The 25,856-nt window shown below is 49.0% G+C and overlaps 1 protein-coding gene across 2 annotated transcripts in view; it reads right to left on the bottom strand.

Annotated features, from left to right (window-relative positions):
• Positions 1–25,856, bottom strand: part of SYT17 (synaptotagmin 17) — a 74,895-nt gene that overhangs the window by 45,014 nt on the left and 4,025 nt on the right. For both annotated transcript variants that reach the window (XM_036098959.2, XM_036098958.2), the window contains exons 3-5: positions 25,061–25,209; positions 18,903–19,051; positions 15,609–16,228 (exon numbers count right to left, since the gene is read on the bottom strand). In XM_036098959.2, the coding sequence (XP_035954852.1) occupies positions 15,609–16,228; positions 18,903–19,051; positions 25,061–25,209 (918 nt within the window). The remainder of the gene's footprint in view (positions 1–15,608; positions 16,229–18,902; positions 19,052–25,060; positions 25,210–25,856) is intronic.

Below are 25,856 nucleotides of genomic sequence, written 5' to 3'. Positions count from 1 at the left end.
CTCAGGTCATGATCCCACGAGCCCCGCATAGGGCTTCCTGCTCAGCGGGAGGTCTGCTTCTCTCTCTCCCTTTGCTCCTCCCCCTCACTCATGCTCTCTCTCTCAAATAAAATCTTTTTTTTTTTTTTTAAGATTTATTTATTTGACAGAGAGAGACACAGCAAGAGAGGGAACACAAGCAGGGGGAGTGGGAGAGGGAGAAGCAGGCTTCCCGCTGAGCAGGGAGCCCGATGTGGGGCTCGATCCCAGGACTCTGGGATCACGACCTGAGCCGAAGGCAGACGCTTAACGACTGAGCCACCCAGGCGCCCCTCAAATAAAATCTTTTTAAAAACCCCACACTTTCTCTGTTTCAGGTTTTGGGGGGCCCTATAGGCAGTATATGTTATTTCTGTCTATTCAGCATCCCTCCCCACTTAGTCTGGTATCAGAGCCTCTTTGGCTGTGGTTTGGGTGGGGCTAAGCCTGGGCATTTGACCCCACCAGAGAAGTCCATGGAGCTCTGCTCAAGAAGGTCCCAGAGCTGTCCGGGTGCCTTGTGGTTCAATTCTTCCTTTGCTTCTATGAACTACTCCACTACCCTTCAGGACTACCCTCTTTTTCTCTCAGACAGCCTGGTATGAATCCCGGCTCCACCATTTACTGTGTGATCAGGTTCCCCAACTCCCCGGCCTTCGTGTTCTTATCTGCGCAACGGGATAGTAAGAACACCTATCAGGCAGAGTTGATGAAAGAATTAAATGGGCTAATAAATGGGAAGAGCTTAGAATCCAGCATTTAGTAAGTGAATCTGTTATCATTTTATTTATCCCTTCCCTTCAGCTGGCCAAACTCAGTTCTGTTGCTGCTTGAACTGAAAACACACTCATTTTCACCTTGTATCCTAGTTACTGATGGCCATGACTGTGTCTCAGAAGCCACTCCAGGAAATGAGGAAGTACTGAGGTCCAGAGTCACCTGGGTTCAAGCCTTGGCCCCACCATTTATTCCTTGAACATCTGAGGCAAGTCATTCACTGACGGGGACCTCTGTTTTCTCATGTGGAACATGGGGATGATCATTGTACCTCACAGGCTTGTATGATTCCATGGGGTCATGTCCGGAAAATGCTTCCCATGGTGTCAGGAAACAGGAAGCACTGACAAATGCTCACTATTTGTTCTACTGAGAGTCTTGAAGGAAGGGACCGGGTCTCACGCTTGTCCGTAGGCCCAGAACCTGCCACTGGAACAGGCTCAGTCCATGACGACAGGCCCCTGAAACCTTCCACCTCTCCTTCTCTGAGCAGAGCCCCAACATTCTCTCTAAAGCTTACCGCCGGACACCTGGGCCACCCAACCCGCTCAAGCCTCATCTTCTCAACCCCAGCTGGGGTCGACAAATTACTTGCTGGCAAACGTCGCTTTAATCTCCTTGGTCAAACTGAGTCATAGTTCCTCGGCTAAGAAGATTCTAGCGCAATGATCATGATAACGATGGACAGCAACATTTCCTTAGGGCTTACCGGCAGTCAGTGCGCATTAACGGAGGACTTGCGCTGTGCTGGGCCAGTGTGAACACCACAGGCATTATCAGATGCCACCCTCACCACAACTCTTGAGGTCGAATTTGCTTGTCCTGCCATTTTCCACGGAAGGAAGCTGAGCTTCAGCGAGATAGGGTGGAGGCCAGGAGCAGATGCCAGACTTTGAATGCAGAGTCCCCCATTCACTAACTGCATAGCCTTGGGCAAGTTCCTCAGACTTTCTGTGTCTCCGGTTTTTAATTTAATTTTTTTAAAGATATTTTTTCTTTTCTTTTTTTTTTTAAGATTGTATTTATTTATTTATTTGAGAGAGAGAGAGAGAGAGAGAGCTCGCGTGAGAGTGAGTGCACGGGCCAGGGGGAGGGGCAGAGGCAGAGGGAGAAGGAGAAGCAGACTCCCAGCTGAGTAGGAGACTTAATCCCAGGACCCTGGTATCATGACCTGAGCCCAAGGCAGACGTCGAACGGACTGAGCTACCCAGGCGCCCCTAAGATTTTCTTTAAGTAATCTCTACCCCCAGTGGGGTGCTTGCCTCACAACCCTGAGATCAAGAGTTGCACGCTGTACCAACTGAGCCAGCCAGGCGCCCCTGTGCCTCAGGTTTTTAAAATGAAAACTGGGGAAAATGATAGTCCCTCGGTGATTTTTAGATTTATATAGTCTCTAAAATAATGGCTGGTCTACGGGACACACTCAGGAAGAGTCAGCAACTGTCATTATCAGCAACAACGAGCAACTGTCCAAGGTCGCAGCACAGGAAGCGGCTCATGCTGGCCTGAGGACTGTGGGACTGCGGGGCTGTCCTCTTGATATGGCACCACTGTATACATACATCAAGGCTCTGCGCTTTCAGCCTGAAGTAAGTACCACTATGATCAGTGATGTGCGGATAAATTCGTAACCCTCCAGGAGGGGAAGGGCTCTGATTTGTAGCATTTGTCAATTTCATACACAACGGCTGACTTCAATGGGAAGTCAAATGGCTTGTGAAATGCCTGAAAATTTAAAATTAGCTCTGTGAGCCAGTGCAGACTAGCTCCAGCACGCTATATAATCCTCATTTTATAGACAAAGAAACCGAGGCTTAGAGATGATAAGGTAATTCTCTGGGGCCCACACCTCTAGAGGATATAAAAGCCCGGACTTGAACCCAGGTCTGTATATTCCAGGGCCCGGGCTCTCAGCCACCACAGATCCCTTCCCATGTGAGGTAAGTGTGGCACAGTGCTAAGACCTCCCGCCTGCAAGTCAGGCAACCTAACTAGTCTCTGAAAGCTGTGTGATCTTGGACAAGTCACTCAACTGCTCTGTGCTTTAGTCCTCTCATCTAGAAAACAGGCTTGGTCCAAACCATCTCTGGTTCCCCTTCTAGTTGACATTATAACTAGGACTCAAAAGCTCGTGTTGAGGTCTGAAATGTAAACTCCATTTCTATTTCAGGAGGAGGAAAACAAGAAGGACCACAGGAAAAGAAACTTCTAGTTAATGCTGCCTTCTAAGGCTCTTGCCAAAACACTGCTGCTCACCAAAACCTGGGCAGGAAACCCTTTTAACACACACAGAGGCCAGCATCCTACTGAAAGAGTCAAGGCTGACAGAAGCTCAGGATATGTTAGAGGAATTGCTCATTAAAAAAATTGACATTTGCTTTGTCTAAGGCCCTGCCTGATCGGTATCAGGCGGTGAGTGATCTCAAAATACAATATGCGGATGGGAGAGGTTGGGGGGCGTGTATCGCTTCTGGCGGTTTCCAGGTACTCGGCCCAATCAACACATAACTCTGGGTGCCTCAAATCATCACCTCTTTTTCCTTTTAAAAAATGTCCTAAACTCTTTCTATCTCTGCCTGCCTGGGACATGGTGTAAGGTTAAAGAAGCACATATTGAAACACAAATCAGATCCTCTGGCCAATTCCTCATGGCCTCGATCTTACTTGCTTCCTGACATCTCCTTCCTCTTTTCGGCTTTCTCCCTCCTCCTTCCCAGTCCAGTGTAGGAGCTCCCAGTCAGTACTTATTCAGTGTATATTATATGCCAGGGGCTTTGCCTGCCTGCTCTTGGTTTATCAAGATGTAATGGAGTGGAGTTAGAATGGCTAACAGCACAGCCTCCGGAGCTGGACAGCCTGGGTGCAAATCCCAGTTCTGTGGCTTTGGGCATGTTACTTAATGCATGCCTCAGTTTCCCCATCTATAAAATGGGATGATAACAATCGTTAATACAATAGAAATGCTTGGGGCGCTGGGTGGCTTAGTTGGTTAAGCATCTGCCTTCACCTCAGGTCATGATCCTGGAGTCCTGGGATCGAGCCCATGGGCAGGGAGCCTGCTTCTCTCTCTCTCCTCCCAGCTCCTGCTCTCTCTTGCTATCTCTGTCTCTGTCTCTCTCAAATAAATAAATAAAATCTTTTAAAAAATTATTTAAAAAATAACAGAAATGCTTAGCACCATGCCTGACACAGTGAGTACTACGGCAGAGTCCGCCCTCTTTAATTACTATCCTCACAACACTGCCCCAACTCCCCATGCCGCAAGCACTGCATTATTATCCCTGATTTACAGGTGAGGAGTTGGGCTCAAATTCACACATCTGGTAAAAGGTGAAGCCGGGACCTTCACCAGGTCCGTCAAACTCTAAAGCTAATACTCTTTATACAACAATATTTATTCAATTCAAAAACATCTAACGAGTTCCTTCGCCATGCCAGAAACACCGAGAATAAACAGAAGCAGAAGCTGATGTTATGGAGAGTCTGGCTAAGCCTTTAGCTATACATCAACAGGATGCGGAAGGGGACGTTCCCTGTTGGACCCAGAACTGGCCGCCTGGGCCCACAGCTGGGGACAAGGGACAGGCACTAAGGAGCAGGCAACCAGTGGGGCCCAGGACCTCCCTCTGGGATTTCTAAGAGGCAGAGACCGGGTCCTGCAGTATTCCAAACCATCGCCATTCCCTGCCTCTAGAAGCAGAAGAGGAGATGCTGGCTGAGTGGGGAAACCTGAGGACTGTCCCTGCCCATCCACCCCACAGCCGAGACAGATGGCTGCCAAGAGAGTCACAAAGATCACACACCCCTACAGGAAGGGGAGAGTGGCACCTTCTTCTCTATAGGCATTTGTTTAACCAGGGGTCTTGCTCATCTGCTTTTCACCGTTCTGATCAGACGAGAGGCGGAATGGATAATAAGTGGCAAGCAGAGGGAAGGGAGAGCATAGAAGATCCTGCACTCGGAGCCCTCGAGGGGGCAAGAGTGAGTGTGGGGACACAGAAGGCACCAGCCCAGCCCCCAGGCCTGACCACATCACTGCCAGAGACCACCGAGCTCCCTACTGCCAGCCCCACATCTCCCCATCTGAGGAGTCTCTCTGGCCACCAGAGTCCTCCTTCTTCGTGTCCATGCAACAGGCTGGAGGAGCCCCAAGGAATTAAGGGTTTCCAGAAGCAGCCCTCAACCTCTACCTGCAGGGAGCTGGTGAGTAAACTCTCTGGCGCCGTCACCCCTACACTGAGTGCCCAGGAGGATCACGACCCAGGTGCCCACGGTGGTAACCTGCCTGATAACACGTCCTTTAGTACAGGTCTCATCCCCCCGCTTCCCTACTGGTTTTTCTTGGCATTACCCCCAAATAAAACACTTGTACTCAAATTTTGGTCTCAGGGTCTGCTTCTAGGAGAATGCAGCCTAGGTCAGAGACGACTTTCCCAGGGCCAATGAGCCATCTGATTAGGACCCATCCTTGAGAGCTCCTCCTCCAGGGAAGGGAGCCCAATAGCAAAAGGCCATGAGGTACCCTCCCAGGGCCACAGCAGCCCCCCTCCACTTCCAGGAACTTCCAAATAGTTGACATCCACCTGCTACCAGGGCCCTGCCTGCCAAGGTTCTTCAGTTGCAGATGTTAGCCAGGAAAGTGTTAGCCAGGGAAGCGGCAACAAAGAAAAAATCACAAATGTGGCAGCTAAGTAAGGAGACATTCACCCTTCCTTCCTCTAAACCATGCTCCCTCCCACTGCAAGGCTCCTGAGTGGTGGCCACCGGCTGGAATGTGGATGTGGGAACCAACCTTCTTCCACCATGTGGACAAGGGTAGGACTCAAGGAATGAGAGGCCCCTGAGAATCCTCCCTGGGACTTCTGGAACTCTTTAGAAGAGAGGACCTCTCTTCCCCTGTGTATGTCCTGGCTGATGGGAGGTAAGCCTGGGCCAACTTGTGGTCACTTTTGCTCCACGGGAAGGGTCTTCCTGAGAAGAAAGGCAATGGAGTAAGGCAGAGCTGAGGAACATTCTAGCTGAGAAAGATTCCCAGGGCATAACCTGAACCCCAGACCCAGTGGCGCTGGGAGCCCACACAACCACAAACCTTCTCCTTTGGCAAAAGCTAGCTTGAGATGGGTTCTGTCAGTTTTAATCAAGATTCCTGATAAAAATAGACATTCTGAGGGCCACACAAGAAAAGTAAATCTCTTTACCTCAGGGTCATGCAATTTTTTTTTTCTATTCCGCAATCAAAAAACAGCAATCCCACACTGACACCTTTCTTGGTTCCCAAATCAGACTGTCTTGTGGACATTTTCAAAAATCCAGTCAGTTTGGCGCTCCTGAGGAAAGCCACGAGCACGCCCCTCGGACTCTGAAGGCTCTCCTCAACAACAGGCTCCAAGCAAACCCAGAATTCCTTCTAAGGAGATAACTCCAAAGGTGGAAGGAAGCAAGGTACATACTCATATAAAAATGAGGTTATACTTAGGAGAAAGACAATCTTATCACACTTGAGTTACATGGGGTGGATCAGTTTACAAAGTCATTGGCCAGGACCTTCTCCTAAATAGATTATTTCATAGCAGTTACAGGTGTGGCCTTAGAGTCAGGCTCAGGTTCAATTCCCCATTCCAGCTGTGCAACCATGGGTAAGTTCCTTAACCTCTCTGAGCCTCAGGGTTCCCATCTATGAAATGCAAGTGTCATTATTATCCACCTGGTAGGGTAATGTATGTTGCATGCCGCCCAGGGTCCAGTATGTGTGAGGACGCAGAACATATTTACTGCTAAATGTGAATCACTCAGTCCTACTTGGCAAAGGCAATATGCACAGACTTCACTTCCTAAGCCACGGGGCCCTGAATGCTAGGCATCGAAGATTGAAAAGGCATTCCTTCGGTCAGAGCAAATCTCAGGTTAAAGCAATTTTCAGAAACATAAATATCCAGCATTCCCGTGTGCAAATATCACTTCTGACGAAACACATTTTCTTCTTCTGCACGCAAGTCAAACATTTCTCCTCAGTGGAAAATCTGGCTTTGCAATAAAGGATACTATACCCCTACCCGTCTCAGGATTATCCCCCAAGAACTTTTAAGAGCACTCTAACCTGAGTCTACTCCTTCCCAAATGACTCCATCAAACATAATCCTGATGGCAGCCTATGTTGGCCACTCAGCTCTTTCAAACACCACAAGAGCCAGCCAGTGAGTGGTAGAGGCACGCTTCCGAGCCGTATGTCCAGCTTGGACAGCTAACCCTTTCTGCTTTCCTCTGGCCATTCAGTGTCGCTCAGCATGAGGACCCCAGTTCACCTGCGTCGGGATCTCCCAGCACCTTCGCTTAAGTGTGATTCACCCAGGACTCAGGACCCTGGAATCAGCGAGGCGCAAGTCTGGGAGCCTCCGCTGCTCATGAAAATAAGAAACAGCCAGCACAATGGTAGAATCCCCACTCTGTCAGGCAGCCTGGTTTACAGCACCCCCGAAGCTGGAGTTGAACGTCTAAGGGCTGGTCCGGGACATCAAACACTGTGCCTTCAAATCGTCTCTCCAGCTGGCCCCTCGTGCACCTGCACCTCACACCCAGGTCCGGGACATCGCCTCCTGCCTACATGACCGTAGCAAATTACTCCTAACCGGTGCCTCTGTTTTCTTCTCTCCTTGCACTCCAACATTTTATTATAAAAACTGTCAAATCCAGAAAAGCTGAAAGAATTGTATAGTCACCTCCTTTATACGTATCACCTAGCTTCTGCAATGCAGCTATTAATATTAATAATTCTACATTAGTATTTTAAAACTATGCTACACTTGCCTTACGGTGTATCTAATGATCTTTTTTTTTTTTTTTAAGATTTTATTTATTTATATGACAGAGAGAGAGACAGCGAGAGCAGAAACACAAGCAGGAGGAGTGGGAGAGGGAGAAGCAGGCTCCCCGTCGAGCAGGGAGCCCGACGTGGGGCTCGATCCCAGAACCCTGGGATCATGACCTGAGCCGAAGGCAGACGCCTAACGACTGAGCCACCCAGGAGCCCCTCTAATGATCTTTTTTTAAAATTTATTTATTTGACGGGGGGAGGGGCAGAGGGAGAGAGAGAATCTGAAGCAGACTCCCCGCTGAGCTTGGAGCCCAATGCAGGGGCTCGATCTCCCAACCCTGAGATAACGACATGAGCCGAAATCAAGTCAGACGCTTAACCGACTGAGCCACCCAGGTGCCCCTCTAGTGATCTTTTTCGGAAGGCATCTTAAGATAAGCTACAGACATTGGTACACTTCTCCCTGAAACTTCGCAGGCATGTCAGTAGCCAGAGCTCAATGTGTGTTTACGGCGCTTTTTTCCCCCCACAAACAGCATTTACATCCAACGAGATGCACAAATCTTAAGTGTACCTGATGAGTTTGACAAATGCTCACACCAGTATATCAAAGGCCTATCAGGATGTAGAACATCACTATTCGTCCAGAAATGTCCCTCTTGCTCCGTTCCACTCAATCCTCTTCCCTACTGTTCCCTTCCCACAACCACTGTTCCGATTTTTTCACCATAGATTAGTTTTGTTGGTTCTCAAACTTGATATAAGTGCAGTCATATATATGCGCTCTCTTGGATCTGGCTTCTGCTTAGCATTATGGTCGCTCCGAAAAATGTTCTACTTGGCATAATGTTTGTGACACTCATCCATGCTTTCGTGTGCATCACGGTACTTTGTTCCTTCTTATTTCTGAATAATGCTCTATTATAGGAATATACTATAGCTCGTTATCCTTCACCCTGATGGTGGGACACCTGGCTGCTTCCAGTCTGGGGCCTATGACAGGTGAAGCTGCTGCGAATATGTGAGTACAATTTTTCGTGCGAACATAACATTGTCATCTCTCTTAGACAAATACCTAGGAGTAGCATTGCTGGATCATGGGGGTACATAAATGTTTAGTTTCACGAAGAACTACTACCATGTTATACCACATTATACCCCTCCACTGTCTGAGAGTTCCAGTTGCTCCACGTCCTCACCAACATTTGGTGTCATCGGTCTTTGTAACTTTTATTAGACATTCCAGTAGGTGGGTGTGTAGTGGTATTTCACTGTGGTTTCAATCTGCAGTTCTCTGATTGGCTAACAACGTCAAGCACCTCTCCGTGTGCTTAGAGACCATCTGTATGTATCTTCTTTTGTGGATTGTCTGTTCAAAACTGTTGCCCATTTTAAAATTGGGATTTTTTTTTAAGGGGGAGAGAGACAGCACGAGCAGCTGGGAGGGGCAGAGGGAAAGAGAGAGAATCTTAAGCAGGTTCCATGCCCAGCACAGAGCCTGATCTGGGGCTCGATCTCACAACCCTGAAATCACGACCTGAGCCAAAATCAAGAGTCAGATGCTTAACCGACTGAGCCATGCAGGCCCCTGGGATTTTTTTTTTTTTTAATTTTGGGGTCATTGGTGTTCTTTACATATTTTGGATGTAAGTATCTTGTCCCCCAATGATTTCTCTCCAGGGCAGCCTGACAGGGTCACCTCTCCTTCTCAAAACTCTCCAGGGCTTGCCATCATACTTAGGAATAAAATTCAAGTCTTTACCTATACCTTTAACTATAACACTGATGTAAAGTGACCTTTTTATACCAAGTCAACCCCATCTCCTCTCATGCTCTCCCCCTCACTAACTACTCCAGCTGTCAAATGCCAAACCAGCTCCTGCCTCAGGGCCTTTGCACTTCCTAAAGTCACTGTTTGGAATGCTCTTCCTCCAGGCTCACTCCCTCACTCTATCTAGCTTTCTACTTAAATGTCATCTCCTCACCCATTTAAAATAGCTTCCCCACCCTCACCACCCAGCCATCCCTCTCCAGCCCCTTATCCTACTTTGTTACTCTCTTGGCATAGACGGTGAAACATGGCATTATTTGTTAACTCATTTATTTGCTATGTATCTCCCTCCACCAGAATGTAAACTCCATGAGGGCAGGCACTTTTGTTTTGCTGGCGGTAGAGAACCAGTATAATGTCGTGGTTACGGCACATCATTTTTTATGTCAAAGAGCCTCAGTCCTACCACTTAGCAGCACAGACAAATTACTTAACTTCTCTCTGTCCAATTTCGGCCTCTGTCAAATGGACCCTTGTTAGGATAAACAAGTTAGGCCATGTACATCATTTAGAGCACCGCTTCGCTCACCGTAGACATTAACTTACGGCTATATCAGAAGTCCCAGTCCCTAAAACACGAAAAGATACTCAGGGACTAAATAACTGAATAAAGTATATAGGTATGCTATTTTTGTTGTATACTTACTGGGTCAAAATCATTATCATTCTTTCCCAGTTCGAGGGACTTTCACTTCCCAAAAGTCCTTTCTCCTGAGAAGAGTTCACATCTGTGCAGATGCACAGTAAGGGATGCGAAGTCGTAGGTACGAGGTCTCTGCTCGGCTCAGGCAAACCAAGACCCACAGGTTACATGATTCCAGCCACAGAGTGGAACAAGACCTCTGTTCCTTCCTAATGCTCTGGGAGGTTGTGCTATGTCCATGGGGCATCTACGCTCTCCACCACCTTGCCCATCCTTCCCAAAGCCACACGATCTCAAGAGAAAATAAACTGCCTTTATCCTGGATATGTTTCTGGCTCAAAAACAGGATTGCAGAAATATGTATACACCCATGTTGCATAGTGTATTATTGGCAATATTACCATATACTGTAGCATATTATATATTTACTTCTAATAATAATAGCTATCACATTTGTTATATGATATATCATAATACATATTGTAATATCTACTACAGTATTATAAAATGACTCACAAGAAGCAAAAGGTGGAAGCAACCCAGTGTCCACTGACAGATGAATGAATGGACAAACAAAACGTGGTATACACATATAATGGGATATTACTCAACCTTCAAAAGGAAGGTAATTCTGACACATGCTACGACATAGATGAACTCTAAGGACATATGTCACAAAAAGACAAATCCCGTATGACTCCATGTATATGAGGTACCTAGAGTAGTCAGATTCATAGAGACACAAGGAATGGTGATTGCCAGGTGCTGGGGACAACAGGGGATGGGGAGCTATTGTTTAATGGGCATAAAGTTTCAGTTTTGCACGATGAAAAGAGTTCCGGAGACAGATGGTGATGACGGTTGTCTAATGCTGTGAATGTACTTAATACCACCGAAATGGGCACTTAAAAATGGATAAGCTGTTGCACTACCTTGCATCTAGCTCCCATATATAACTATCTAGAATTTAAGTAAAATTTTTTTAAAAATGGATAAGCTGGTAAATTTTGTTATGCATGTTTTGTCGTAACTACTAATAATTTTTTTTTTAAGAAAGAGTAGAGCCTAGGGGTGCCGGGGTGGCTCAGTTAGTTAAGTGTCTGCCTTTGGCTCAGGTCATGATCTCAGGGTCCTGGGATCAAGCCCCGCATCGGGCTCCTTGCTCAGCGGGAGGCCTGCTTCTCCCTCTCCGTTCGTGCTCTCTCTCTCAAACAAATAAATAAAATCTTTAAAAAAAGTAAAGCCCACACAGATTTCACGTTTAATGGCCACAGCGTCGATTCACTGCCATCCACTTGGATGAACAGAATTTCTCTTAGCGGCGAGAGTAACTTCACACCTGTTCAATCACCGCATATGCTTTAGATTTCTCTGTCCTCGTTTTCATTATCTCCTAGCCAAACCTTACCAACGAGACCAAAACATTTACAGTAGCTCCATTAGCTGCTAGTGTCCTGAAGGCCAAGATCAAAGACACAATGTTCAAAGCCACAAAACAGCTGGGACATTCGGCCGCAAGCCAGAGGATGCCTACAGGCCGGCTCTAGCCGCCACTGTTCCCGTGGGTTCTCCAAGGCACAGAGATGCAGAACTCAGCCCTAAGAGTCGCACTGATCCCACACCAGTGAGGCAGCCTGAAAACAAGAAACTGCCGAGCTCTGCTTTCCACCCCCTGATGAAGGTGCATCTCCCCGTCCCGTTCAACGGACCGACAAGTGCCTTGGGGAAGGCGGACGCTGGTCTGCAAGGAAAATCAGCATCAACATCCAGTGGCCTCAGTGCATCGTGTGATGATTTTGTTTTCTGTCTCCAAGGCAAGCCTACTTTGCACGGTATGGATTTTTGTTCAGAACCAGTATCTCCTTTTCTACACCCTCCGCCCCTGGCTCTCCCTGCTTCCCAGCAACTGTTTCTCCTGGAAAAACGCTCCCCAGCCTTCAGGGACTAGCCCTGCCCTTGTCTTGCCTGCATGGTGACCCTGTTGCTGTCCTCGAACCTCCATTTCCCCTTCTTCCATCGTGGGCTTTCTCCTTCTGGCACTACGGACGCTTTTGGCTAGAACATTCTTCGGGGTGGGGGCTGTCCCGTGCACTGCAAGTACTTAGCAGCATCCCTGATCTCCACCCACCAAACCCACCATGTTCCCAGCACTGCCAAACGTCCTGAGAGCAAGACTGGTCCTGGCTCAGAACCACTGATCTGTAGGACAGAAGCTGCAGGGAGGCCCATGGCCGCCCCGCTGAAAATCAGATTTCCCAGTCCAGTCCCAGCCAACGACTGACAGAGGCTGGCTCCCAGTCTGAAGGAGGAAGGACCCTGCAGTGCCATCCCGTGATCCACAGTCCCCCTCCCCACCACCGATTAGGCTGACGCTAGGACCACGCCCTTCCTGGGCTGTCATCCTTCGCTAGACTGCTTCCCTCCCTCCCCTGCAGGGCATTCTCCTACATCCTGCTATGGGTTCAATGATATCCCCCCAAAGACAGGTTATCATCCTCACTCCCATCACTTCAGAAGGTGACCTTACTTGGGAATAGGGCTGTTGCAGATGTAATTATTTAAAACGGGAACATAATGGAGTAAGGTGGGCCCCCTCATCCAATAGGACTGGTGTCCTTCTTAAGAAAAGACAGAGACGCACACAGAGAAGGTCATGTGACGACAGAGGCAGAGATTGGAGTGATGCAGCTATAAGCCGAGGGGGGACGCCAAGGACGGCCGGCAACCACCAGAAGCCAGAAAGCGGCAAGGAAGGATTCTCTCCTATAGGTTTCAGAGGGAGCATGGCCTTGATCTTGGACTTCCAGCATCCAGACTGGGAGACAATCAATTCCTGTAGTTTTAAGCCTCCAATTTGTGATGTTCTGTCACAGCAGCCCTACAAACTAATCCACACCCAAATCCTTATCTCAAGCTCTGCTTCCAGGGAACCCAAACCTCCAACTGGCCTTTCTTCTCAGACTGTAAATTCCAGAGCCAGCCTGAGACGGGAAATGGGAGTCTGCTCTTCCCTGGGCCAGTTTCCATGAGCCTTTCTTTGAGCAAGAAGGAGGGAAGGAGGGAGGGTGGCTGGTGGGAGAAAGAAATTCACTTCAGGTAATCCTTCCCTCCCTCCATCCTTTATTCATTCAACAAATATTACTGAGCACTAAGTACCACATGCCAGGCACTGTTCTAGGTGCAGGACACGGAGAAGCGTTTGCATACTAGCAGGGGAGATGGAACATAGAATGTAGGTCTGGGGGATGATGGGAAGGGCCACAGAGAAAAAGAAAAAGCAGGGGAAGGGGCCAGGGAGTGCCTGGGGTGGCGGCCACTATGTCAGCAGAGGGGTGCGGCAGACACCGCCTCTGGTGCCAGCTACAGACGGTCCCCAAGTCCTGCTTGGGCAAGGTATCCGTTCAGGCAGACAGCCGCTTCCTGTCCCAGCCCTCCCGTGAGGCCGTGGGAGCCCACCTGACCCGCGGGCAATGGGCCACAATGGCCCGAAGAGCCACCGTTGACTTGCCCTCCTTCCCTGGGTTCTCCTCACCCCTCACTCCTGCTTCCTGGGATCACCTCCTAAATAAACTCCCTGCACCCAGGACCTTGCCTTGGCCTCAGATTTTGGGAGAATCAAACTAGGGCAGACGGGCCGGGAAATCTTTGCTGAGATTGTAACATTTCAGCCAAGACCTAACATGGCAGCCAAGGCAAGGTGTGTGGATGTCCAGATTCTCTGGGTGTCCAGGGTCCTCCACACTGATGTACACAATCAAGCTGGCCATACAGAGTTGGTTTTGTCCAGTGGGTCTCCCTCTTTCAACTGTGTAAGTTTCTTGATGGTTGAAAACCCAGTGATATCAAACATCGAGAAGGCTACATGGAAAGCATCCAATATGTCCTGATCATGTGATGGGAAGGAGGATATGAGATTATAGCAAACACTGCTCACACCTGGACCACCACCTCCTGTCCTGATGACTTCAGTGCACACGGGCCCCCATGGGGCGGCCAGCTCTTGTGCTTTTTTTTGCATCTGTGGATGTCAAAGTTCTCTATCCGTCAGTGTAACGGGTCAGAAATGCCAGGGGAGGAGCGTCTCCATCCCCCACAGCCCTCCTTCAATGGCCGACAGGAGCTGGTGTATGAACACCCCGGCTCCCCCGCCCCTCTGCTGGAAAGACTCGTAGGCATGTGTCTAACGCTGGCTTCCCATTTCCCCAGCAGGTTTCGGCGCCGGTCACCCACAGTGGTGGCCAGCCAGGTAATGCATACTTTATGTGAATTTCCCACTCCCTCCTGGTGTGTCCTCTGGTGTCACCTCCCTAATAAATGACTTGCCTGGCCTTGGGATTTTCTTCTTCTTGGGGGATCCAAATGAAGGATAAATCTATCTTTGATTAGAAACACACACACACAGACATACACACACACAGAAGAGCAACCCCTCCAGTCCCCATGTTTAAAACCTGTACTCAGGTGTGCTGCTGAATCATCAAATCCCTGACCGGTAGAGCTCAGCTTTGAAAAGCACCTTGGTGTGTCAGACGTAAAATAATCCTGCCTGCGTTACACAAGATTGTCACCCTCAGCATGAATGGACTAGACTGGCCTCCCACTGGCTGGGTCTTTTCCTGCCCTTGGGCTCCCACCTCCTCCTTCCACCCACACTGCATGCACTGTCATCCTCCAGTCCACAGAATGCCCAAGGGAGGGATGCTCTCAGCCCACTGGGGACAGAGCCGGGTCCGTGGGTGGCTTCCCAAGCAGCCAATTGCCTGTCTGTGGGCTGGTAGGGGGAAAGAAGCCAATCTCACAATTTGCCTGAAAAACATCCATATATCATCCTGTTCTTCAGCCCTCATTTTATTTTTCCCAAATCAATTTCTGAAAGTCAAAATGACTGATAGCTTCATACCCTGGACAATCATTCTCCTTATTTAATAACCTGGCATTGATGACAAAAAGCTCCCAGGGTGGTGGTGGTTACATGAATCTACACATGCGATAAAATTTCATAGATCTCCATAAACACACACACACAGTGGTGCATGTAAAACTCCATGAAAATTCAATAAGGTCCGAAGCTCCGTTGCCAACGTCACTTTGCTGGCATTGCTAAGGCACTCGGGTCGTGTGAGATTTATCACTGGGGCTGCTGGGTGACGAGACAAGAACTCTGTATGGCGTTTGCAACTGCTTGCAAGTCAAAAATTGTTTCAAGGGGCGCCTGGGTGGCTCAGTCGTTAAGCGTCTGCCTTCGGCTCAGGTCATGATCCCAGGGTCCTGGGATCGAGCCCCGCATCGGGCTCCCTGCTCCGCGGGAGGCCTGCTTCTCCCTCTCCCACTCCCCCTGCTTGTGTTCCCTCTCTCGCTATCTCTCTCTCTGTCAAATAAATAAATAAAATCTTTAAAAAAAAAAAAAAAAATGTTTCAAAATAAAAAGTTTTTAACATGCAAAGACGATTTAAATAATAAAATGAAAATCATCTTTTTTTTTTTTTTTTAAAGCTCCCAGCAGGAGACAGCGCCAACCCACCCCTTACCTGAGAACTGGGGACCAGCGCCTTCCACCAGTGCCCGCCTTTCACCAGGTCAACCTCGCACAAAGGGACGGACACCTTCCCAATGACACAGTGGCGGGAGAACTTATCAAAATCCACCACGGTCAGCAGCAGGGTCCTCCTCTGGGCTTCTAGGAAGGGGATCTCAAAGGTGTAACGCTCCTCAAACACGGGCTTCTGGGTCTTGCGTTTGACCCCCGTCTGCTTCGAGTTCTTCTGGTCCGGCAGGAGACAGATCTTGACGTAGGGGTTTGAGTGCGCCATGTCCTGGCGTGAGCCGTCGTGGGAGACGGGGGGCGGCAGGTCCCTGGCCTCGATCACCCTCACGGTCAGGTGGTTGTGCAGCAGGTCATACTGGGTGCTGAAGTGCAGCATGCCCAGCTGGTACTTGGACAAGATCTCCTCATCGGTCAGGAAGTCCACGTCGTCGCTGTTGGAGTCTAGCGAGTACAGCTGGGGCTCGAACTTTCTGAAATAGTCGTCTGGGGTGTAAGTCCGTCTGAGCACCGAGGGCTGGATGGGCTCCTTTTTGGCGCTGAGAACGCCAAACTCGATGGGCTTAATATCAATGAGCGGGGAGCTGGGTCGTCTGGATTCAAGACCTAAACAGCCGCCAGAAATAACAATTAACACCGCCACGTGTGGGACCAAACCTGGGCCGCTTCATGAAACTGGCAACATTTCCTAGATTCTCACGTTGTTCACTGTTTCCCAAATCTCTTTGCCATCTGCTCGCCACACCTTGAGATCCTCTTATTTATTCTCTGAGAGGCAACATGGCGGCATGACCATCCCCATCACAACCAGGCACTGTTCTCAACACACTGACATATCAAGTCATCGGATCTCCACAAGGTATTAGATAATGGCGATCCCTACTTGACAGAAGAGGAAACAGAAACAGGAAGTAAGAGGAAGAACCGGGAGTCAAGCCCAGCCTGTCTGGCCCCAGAGTCTTGAGGCTAACCGTGACCCTATACGGCCTCCCCTTCCGGAGAGTGGACTCTGGAGCCAGAGTTCCTGGGACTCAGTTTCCCCATAAAATGGAGTCAATCATAACGCCTGCTTCAAAGATTATGGTGACTCAAGGAGCCAATGCATGGAAAGGGCTCGGCACAGAATGTGCACACGGTAACAGCTCGATAAATGGTAACTACTGTACTTCTTCAAGGATCATATTTGGACTTCCCCACTTGTGGGGTGCCTCTCCCCTCCCCATCAACCAGCAGAGTTTACGGCTCCCAAGTCCATCATTCGAATCTTTGCTCATCCCTCGATTCTAGCAATGAGCTCATGGAATTTTATTTTAAAAAACTATTTAACTGAAGCATTACTGACATACAAAAAAAGCTGTGCATATATGAGCTTGGAGGTAAGTACGCACCCGTGAAACCATCACCACACTCTGTGCTATACACATACCCATCACCTCCCAAAGTGTTCTCCTGCCTTCTTTATTTACTTAATTTTTCTGGTGATAAGGACCTTTAACAGAGGATCAGGTCTCTTAGTAAAATTTTAAGTATACAATATTGTTAACTATAAGCACTGTGTTGTACAGTAGAGCTCTAGAACTTCTTTATCTTGCATAACGGAAAGCAACACCTCCCCAGCTCCCCATCCCTGCAGTCCCTGGTAACCACACTTTCCTCTCTGCTCCTAGAAGTCTGACTATCAGATTCCTCATATAAAGCAGGGTTATGTAGCATTCGTTCTTTCATGACCTTCTTGTTAAGTGCCCCAACACCTGTCTTGTCCGCTAAAATCATGAGACTTTGGTCTGGTGCATGGCTGGTACTCTGATAACTATGTGCTAAATGATAATCATCTGTGTACAGAGCTGGGCAGGAGACCTAGGAATCATCTAGACGCGTGCTATTCGAGAGAAATATAGTGGGGTTCGGAAATACAAACGACATAGGTAACATAAAGTCTTCCAATTTTTTGAGTGCAAAGAAACGGGTGAAATTAATATTTTCAACATATAATCAAAATGAAAACGTCTCAGTGAGACAGTGTAAATTCTCTTTTATTTCCTGGCTTCAAAATCGTGGGCACGTAACACATACAGCATGTCTCCACTGGGCTCAGCCCCATTTAAATGCTCACCAGCGATGCGTGGCTGGTGGCCGCCGTACTGGACAGCGCAGGTCAGGAACAGGCCTCTTGCTTTACAGATGGAAAGACTGAGGCCTAGAGAGGCCTCACATCCCCTCTGTTTCACTCTTTCAAGCCCTTGAACTTTTCTCTACTTCCTCCCCCGCCCCCCGTCTACCCCCAAGAAAGATCAGACACCAATATTTCCACCTGAGCGGATTTACTTCATGAATTTTAAGCTTTTCCCCACCCTCTGTTAAGTGAATTGCAGACAGCTGAATGAGACAGCAGAGATCCTTTCGGGGAGTGAAAGGAGGCTGGGGGTCTTTGGGCTTTATCCTCCTTTTCCCTCCCCACCCAAACCATGCCATCTGGTCAAAGACAGATGCTGTACATCCGAGTGGACCAACTGGGGGGCCTGTGGACCCTATTTGACCTAGAGATACATCTTGTCTGGGTTTAAAGCTAAAGAAGTTTCATATAAAACCCCAGATCGCCAGTTTCTCTTTAGAAAGGGCAGGCAATACGGAGCCCACAATCTCGCACCCCCCACCCCCACCCCAGCAAGAGCTGAGTAACAACTGCCCCTTTCAGTGGGGCACTGGCTTCCCAAATGGCCACAGTCCCCACCCCGCCCCAGTAACTGAGGCTGAGTCAGCTGCCACTTGTCACTGCATTAGAACGAGTCTCATCTCTGTCCAACCCTCTCCAACTCATTCACGGACAAAACCCACCTGGCCCCTGAAGTTACTTGAATTTGCAAGCGCTGCCATACAACACGGGAACACCCACCTTTTGGGGTCTGAAATGATAATATACTGACCACGTCAATCAACTGAGCCAATTCAATGAAACTTGTGATCAGGAAAAAGAAAAATCGATCAAGTAACTGCTTCCGGCTGAACTCAGCAGAAATCAGGTGCAACGCACTCTGGTCACACGGTTATCATCTCTCCATCATCCCGTCTCCTGCCCGGACTGTCATCCCACTCTGCCCCCTCCCCAGAAGACAAGCCCTTCCCTCACATCTTTCCTTGGGGATGCTGCCGAGTGTCTGGGAAAGCCAGCTCTCTTCTTTTGTCCTGGGGACCTGGCTAATGGGACTTTAATTTGTGAATGGAGGTGGAATGGCACAGGATTTCGTGAGGATCCCTAGGCAGTCACAGCAAAGATGCTTACTTGAAATCCTTCGGGTCAGGCTGTATGTAGACTTTGACGTGTCTGAGGATGAGCATCTGCGATCTGGGGAGTTGGTCCGTGGGGTCAGAGGGACTTCACTGGCTGTGTGGACGGAGTCCCCGTCCTTGTCACTGCTCCGGCCGGCCATCCTATAGGAAAGGAAGAGGTCTCAATGGTTGTCAAAAAATCTCCAGGGACTGGCATCCCTGCCCCTGGGAAGACAGACCCACGACGAAACGGCTCTCAGATCCAGTTTATACAACTTGCAGTAATACAAACTTGAATCAGTGCGGCAGCCCTAGACTCTCAGTAATGCCTTACTTTTTGCACAAAATGAGAAATGATATAAGGACTTTCTGATTTAGAACAATCTGTCAAGGACAGTGGGGAGGGATATGTACTTATTCAGGTTATTGCCACGTGGAGGCGCCACGCTGAGTCAAGCCCAGACCTGTCAATCAGTCTGGAAGGAACCACGGGGTTGTCTATACCCATCTAAACTTCTGCAGGTGGCTTTTGGTGGGAAACAGCCTGCTATTTCAACCCTCACTGTGTCTATACTTTAGCATCTTCTAAAAGTATCCTATAACCGTGTCAACTCGAGAGTTCTCCGAGTGCCAGGGCTAAAGCTACAAAATGGCCCTGAGAATCAATGACTTAAGAGCAATAGTTCGATGTGAAGGAACAGCTAAAAATGAGCAGCCGCCGTGATTCAATGTGCTCCCAATGAGGATGAAAAATACTAAAAGAAGAAAAAGCACTGGGTCGGGGGTGGGGAGATACAGGGTAGCAATTAAGAGCACAACCTCTTGGTCTGAACCCTGGCTGGGTGACCTTGGGCAAGGCCCTTCCTCTCTCTGTGCCTCCATCTACCCATCTGCAAAATGGGAATAATAATAGTACCCACCTTAGATGGTTGCTCTCAACACTAAATGAGTTAGCACATATAAAATGCTTAGAACAGTTCTTGGTACATAGTAGGTGTGTGCTCAATACATTTTAGCTGGCATGATAACAATCTTTAAGATCCCCCAATCCCCAAAAAGCTAGGTAAGGATGCTTGGGGGGGGGGGGGTGGGGAGAGGTGGGGAAAAAAGCTGGCGGAGTGGCCGGGAGATGGATGCTGCTATTGACACAGCCCTAAGCGATTGTGGCTGTAGATGGATACCTTCTGAGACCACATCCCCCACCCCCACCCCCTACCCAGCTTGACATTTAAGCCTGTGCATAAGCTAGTCTTGAAAAATGCAAGTTTCCAATTCTAGGAGGTCTTTAGATGCATCCTGTGCATGAAATGAGACGGATCTGATGTTCTTCCAAAGCAATGTAAGGGTCACAGCCAGGACAAGACCGGGCATGTTATGGGGGGTAGGGGGGTGCGGGGGAATGCCCAGTCCCTGCTTGCCTCCCACTCCTGGTCTGTAAAAGGTGCACGCAGCAGATGAAATGGGGGGAGGGGGAGTAGGGGAAGGCACAGAAATGCAGCCATACTGTATCGTTCATTCTTCTCTCTCCCTTAAATGAAAGCTGCAGCATCTTCCAAAGAAGGTGGAGCCACCTCGGGCACCCCCACCTGTTTCCTGGAGGGCCGCGGCCATACGTCACTGCAGCGGCCACCTCCAACCTGTTAAGTCCCATCCAGTCTTCGGGGCTCAGCTTAAGTGCTGTCGCCCCTGAAGCCTCTCTTGAGTCTTCTCGGACAATGTCTGAGCCACCCCTAACTCCTCTGCACCCACCGGGCTTCCCAGCCCTTCCTCCAACACACCGAGCTGAGCCATGCTGTTTCCTCTGCCTGGAATGCTCTTCCTGTCTCCATCTGCTGTCTGGTTCCTTCTCATCAGTCAGGTCTCAGCCTCAACAGCGCCTCCTCAGAGACGCCCCACCCTGTCCCTATCACCTCCTCCTACCCCATCAGCCCTTCTTTCCCTCTTCAACAATGCACATAACTCATCTTTAGTTGCGGCTTATCTTCTGCGTCTGACACTAAGTCCTTGCTCAGTGTCTCTCGTTCACCACTGCCGCCCTTGCCCTAGCATGGCATCTGGCACGTGTGGAGTCTTCGTTTATTTTCTCAGTAAACGAATGAATGAATTCACCCTTCTTGTCATTCTTATCTGATTTCATCTTGTCTCAAAATGATCTGAGTGCATATCTCGCCCCGCCCCCCGCAGGGTGGGGGGGCGATCTATACTTATCTTGGGGCGATCTATACTTATCTTGATCGAAGGTACCAGGTGCTAAGCACCAACTGTGTACCAGGCACTGTGCTCAGTGCTCTGTCTGAACCATCTCATTAATCCTTAAAACAATCCAGAGTGTACTTGTTATTAACAAGCCTCACCCCCTTTACAGATGGGGGGGCAGGGCGTGGAAGGGAAGCCTGGTAGGGTGGGGATGGGATGGATAATTATTCTGCACCACTGTTCAACTCCCAGTGAAGTCCAGCAATACCTGACTCCGAACGGCATGCCCTAAACTCCTGAGCTGGGTATCCCTTATGAGGCCTGTTGGAGCTGTGTATGCAGTAGGTCCTCGATACACGCTTGATGGACAAAGAAATGACCTGACTTTAGTCAATGAGCGTCTTTCTGGCATCGCTCCAAAAGGAGCCGGTCGGACTGTATACAGTTTTCCTGACCTTCACCAGTCCAGCCCAGCCAAGGAAAGCTGGGGGACCCAAATGACAGGAGCATATCTGACAATTAATGGTGTATCCCCTAAAATCCCCCACACAAAGGACTAGGTCATCTGCCATAGGCCGTCCCACAGAGAGGCATGTCCTGTGGTTCTTAGCTCAAATGTCACAGTAGGAACAGCACTGCAAAGCCCATACACTTGACATTTCTACTCCCTGTCTGTTTGATAACATGCAACTGCCCACTTGGTAAATAAATCTGGGGAAAGCACAAGCTGTAAATTCACTTTTTGAATGATTTAACCCGCCTCCCCTTTACAGACTTCTCTTAACATTTTGCATTACGTTGAGTGCCAAAAATGTACTAAGTTGCTACCCAGGATTCAAGATATTCATCCTGAGAAGCACAGAAAGTCATGTACCGTTGTTCAGGCTTTCGACTGCAAAGCTCTAGGTGGTATCATTCCTAACAACCGCCAGGTGAATGGGGCCTTCCAGTGTTGTGTGGTGTGTTGGCCGTGCTGGGAAGGTTCCAGCCCTCTTCTCTGCTTGTGGCAAAACCAAAGTAAGTGTCTTCCCAGAAGGTCCCCACCCCTGGCCCCCAGAAAGAGTCCCCCGCTTGCACAATGGGTCAGCAGCCAGGGTAAAGTGCAACTGTCCTCCAGCTCAGTGCTAGAACCTAGGCCATGCACCCGTGACACTCAACATCTGGGCATCTGGGGCAAACAGGTACCTGACTAGGATTTTCAGGGTCCATCACGATTCTCCACTGGTTCAGAGGCCAATTCAAATTCCTTGACCTGGCATTCAAGACCCTACAGGACCTGAGCTTGCAGGCTCATTTTCCATGATTCCCCCCACTCTTCCTAGCTACTGTGGAGTTTGCCCAACCTAGGTCCATTCCCTCCTCTCTGGTTACAGCATGCAAACTGTCTATTACAAAGATTGGCAAACTACGGGGCCCAATCTGCTGCCTGATCTTGTACATGGAGTAAGACTGGAACACAGCCACGCCCACTCAGTAATGTCCCACCTATGGCTGCTTTCACACTGTCTAGGAGTGGTTGTGACAGACTAAGCCCTTTCTAGGAAAAGTTTGCCCACCCCTAGTCTGCTAGCTCGGTTCATGTGTGTCAGGTGGGAATGACCCTTTCCCTGGTTCCAGGGTGGTCAGACAATCCAGGCATGATCCTAGCATCATTTCCTCCAAGCAAAAGTGACTGGCTCAAGTGACTGGCACATGACCCAAATCAGAGCAACGAGAGCCCATCCTGGTTTGTTTGCTGCTATTGAGGCAAAGAAGAAAGCAGCTTAAGAATGAGGCCAATAAAGGGGCGCCTGGGTGGCTCAGTTGGTTAAGCATCCAACTCTTGATTTCGGCTCAGGTCACGATCTCAGGGTTGTGAGACTGAGCACTGCGTCGGGCTCCAAGCTGGGCATGGAGCCTGCTTAAGATTCTTTCTCCCTCTCCCTCTGCCCCTCCCTGCCCCCCAAAAAAGAATGAGGCCAATATAGAAGAAACAGAGAGAGAGGGAAGGGAAGAAGGCACAAACGCATGCGCATGACAACATCTGACCCCTGGATCCAGCTATGCCTGAAACCACTGTCCCTGGATATTTTTTTCCATAATGAGACTCTAGGCAGAACTGTCATATGGGTGTGCAGGGTGTGAATGCACAACTCTCGGGGGCAGCTGGGCTTATGTACCTGCCTTATCTCCTGTACTAGATTTAAAATCTCCTGAGCACAGTAATCGGACTCTATGTAGTCTCTGCATCCCACAGTGCCTGGCACATGAAGCATACTCGAGAAATAGTTACCAAAGAAACTGAGATTAAGTTTTCAACCAGATGACTGGCACTTTCAGGATTCAATTTCTGCCTGTAAGTTTGTCAGTTGGTCAATAACAATTTTTTGGAGTGAACAACATAGATAAAAAGCCCACCCTCGCAGAGCTGGCACTCTTCTGAGCATGGCTTTCAAGACACCAGATGGGCTGAGCCAACCTCTGCCACACAGGGCATTGGACAGTGGGAATGATCTCTCGATCATTCACCAAACATCTCAACTCTACGCATACCTGCAGGACTCAGACTACAACCCATGACTAATGAAAACATTTCTTAACACTGTCTTTACACCAGTTTAAAGAATCTCCATCAATACCTACAAATTCAGAAACGAATACTTAACTACTCTGTGAAGCATGTTATGTGCACATCTCATTACTCGGAACCACAACCCTATAAAGGAAGTTCTATTACTGTCCTCACTTTACAGATGAGGAAACGGAGACCAAACAGGGTAAGATGAATCACTTACGTTTATGATTGCCAACCAGGGGTCAAGCATTTGTAGAGGTTTCCTGTGTACTAATTCCGGCAGTCACCACAACAACCATATGAGATAAACCCTATTATTTTTATCATCCCCATTTTACAGATGGGAAATCAAGGCACAGAGCTCTAACTACTTGCCCAAGGTCACAGAACTAGAAAAAAGTAGGAGACACAGGATCTGAAGGCACAGGGCCTGACATAGAGCCACTGTGCTATGGAAATATTCGATGCTTGCTTCTAAGAAGAGCAAATGAGAGGACTGAGACATGACCCCCAACTTGGAGGGAAAGAGGGGATATCATGGACTTCCAGAATCTCAGCTCAAAGATTTAGCTGGAACAGCACTGGGTTCCCCCTGAGGCTCTGGTTGTGGGCCCTTGCATTGCCTCCCGCCCTCTTGGGGCCTCCCGCTCTGTGCAGGAGAGCTGGACTCGCTGGTGGCCAGGCCCTTCTAGGCGCTGGCCTTCTAGACTCAACCCAGGCTCTCTGGCCACGCTCCGAGAGGTGGACCAGACACGTGGCTGAGAAGCTTCAAAACTGTGTTCCCAAAATATCTGAGCGACTGGCAGATGGAGATGTTGTATGCAGGCGCGGGAGGAGCACGAATTGGAAATAAAATGAAAGATGCCAGAGAGAACATAAACAGCGTTGGAGGACAGGATGGAGCCTGGAGGTGCTTTGCTGCTTCCCTGGGTCTGAAGTCCTTGTTCAGACCGGCAAAAAGGCACCTGTTTGTCCATGCGGTCTACCAACCATCCAGCAGTTTTCACTGAGCATCGACTCTGTGCCAGGCACTGGGTCGGGTGCTGGGACTGTGGGTCATACTGACTTGGATGGCCATCCTTAGAATTTCGACATCCCTTGAAGAATGCAGATGCTCACAGATCTCTTCTTCCACTTGGAACGACACTCGACATGATTAAAAGCGCGCACAGGCTTAACACCGCACCCTCCGAGTCTCAGACGAACCGAGGGGGACCTAGCTAAGCTAGAGCCCGGCCACCAGCTTGCCAAACAAAATGAGAGGCACAGAGCAGGTCCCCGTCGGCAGCAAAGAGGTCCACGGACACTCAGCGTTTCCCCCTTTCGTACCCGAGCCCTCCTGCCCGCACCCCCTCGCACAAACTGAGCCAAGAAAACGTCTTGAGATCGCTTTCAAGGAAGTTCCGAGCAGTTTTACTTACAGCCAGGGAGGAGTCTGGGCAGGGAAAGGTCCCAGAATTTCAACTTCATCCTCACTCGACTGGCAACAGCTGGACTCATAGCACTTCTCACAGCAGTGCCTGCAAGTCCATCTGCACAGTAGCAGATCGGAGATTCTAGAAAGAAAACCCTGAGGCCATCGGGGGAGGTGGGCAGTGGAGAGGGGGGGTGGGGGGGAGGGGAGGTGGGAGGGGAGGAGAGGAGGAAAAGGAAAAACACCCGAAAATTACAAGCAGCCGATCCCCGCTGAGAAATAAGGACATTCAGGAGGTCTGTCCCTGCTGCTGAACACTTAGAACAAAATGTTTTCCGTTTCTATTTACCAACTGCAGGCACAGAGATGGCAAACACCAACTTGCTGGAGCCGTTAATAGTGAGCAAAACATTTGCAGGTATTTTCTCTGGTAGTTTATTGTGAGTGTCTTTCTTGACAGGTGGGTGGTTTATACAACACCGTGAGGGCTATACAATATGTTCTCGAAACACAATGAATATTACTCTGTCTTCTTGAAAGCAAAGCAAAAAAAGCTTTTTAAAAAAAATCATCTCAGTGACACGAAGTAAACAGAGGTAACCAAACGGAATAAGGACGGTGGTGGGGAGAGCAATCTAGCCTGTCTACAAGTGTCTCCTCTTCATCGGGATCTCCCTCCTTCCATAGAAAGGCATCAAAACCGTGCCGTTCTAAACATCCAGTCATTGTTCAATACTGAACAGCCCCACAGCCCCACATAAGACTCCGAAATGAAAGGCAAGCACCTCTTGATCAGAAACCAG

This window comes from Halichoerus grypus, chromosome 6 (assembly GCF_964656455.1).
Source record: "Halichoerus grypus chromosome 6, mHalGry1.hap1.1, whole genome shotgun sequence".
NCBI lineage: Eukaryota > Metazoa > Chordata > Mammalia > Carnivora > Phocidae > Halichoerus > Halichoerus grypus.
Note: the sequence above shows the minus strand (reverse complement) of the source record. Positions and strands in the feature narration are given on the sequence as shown.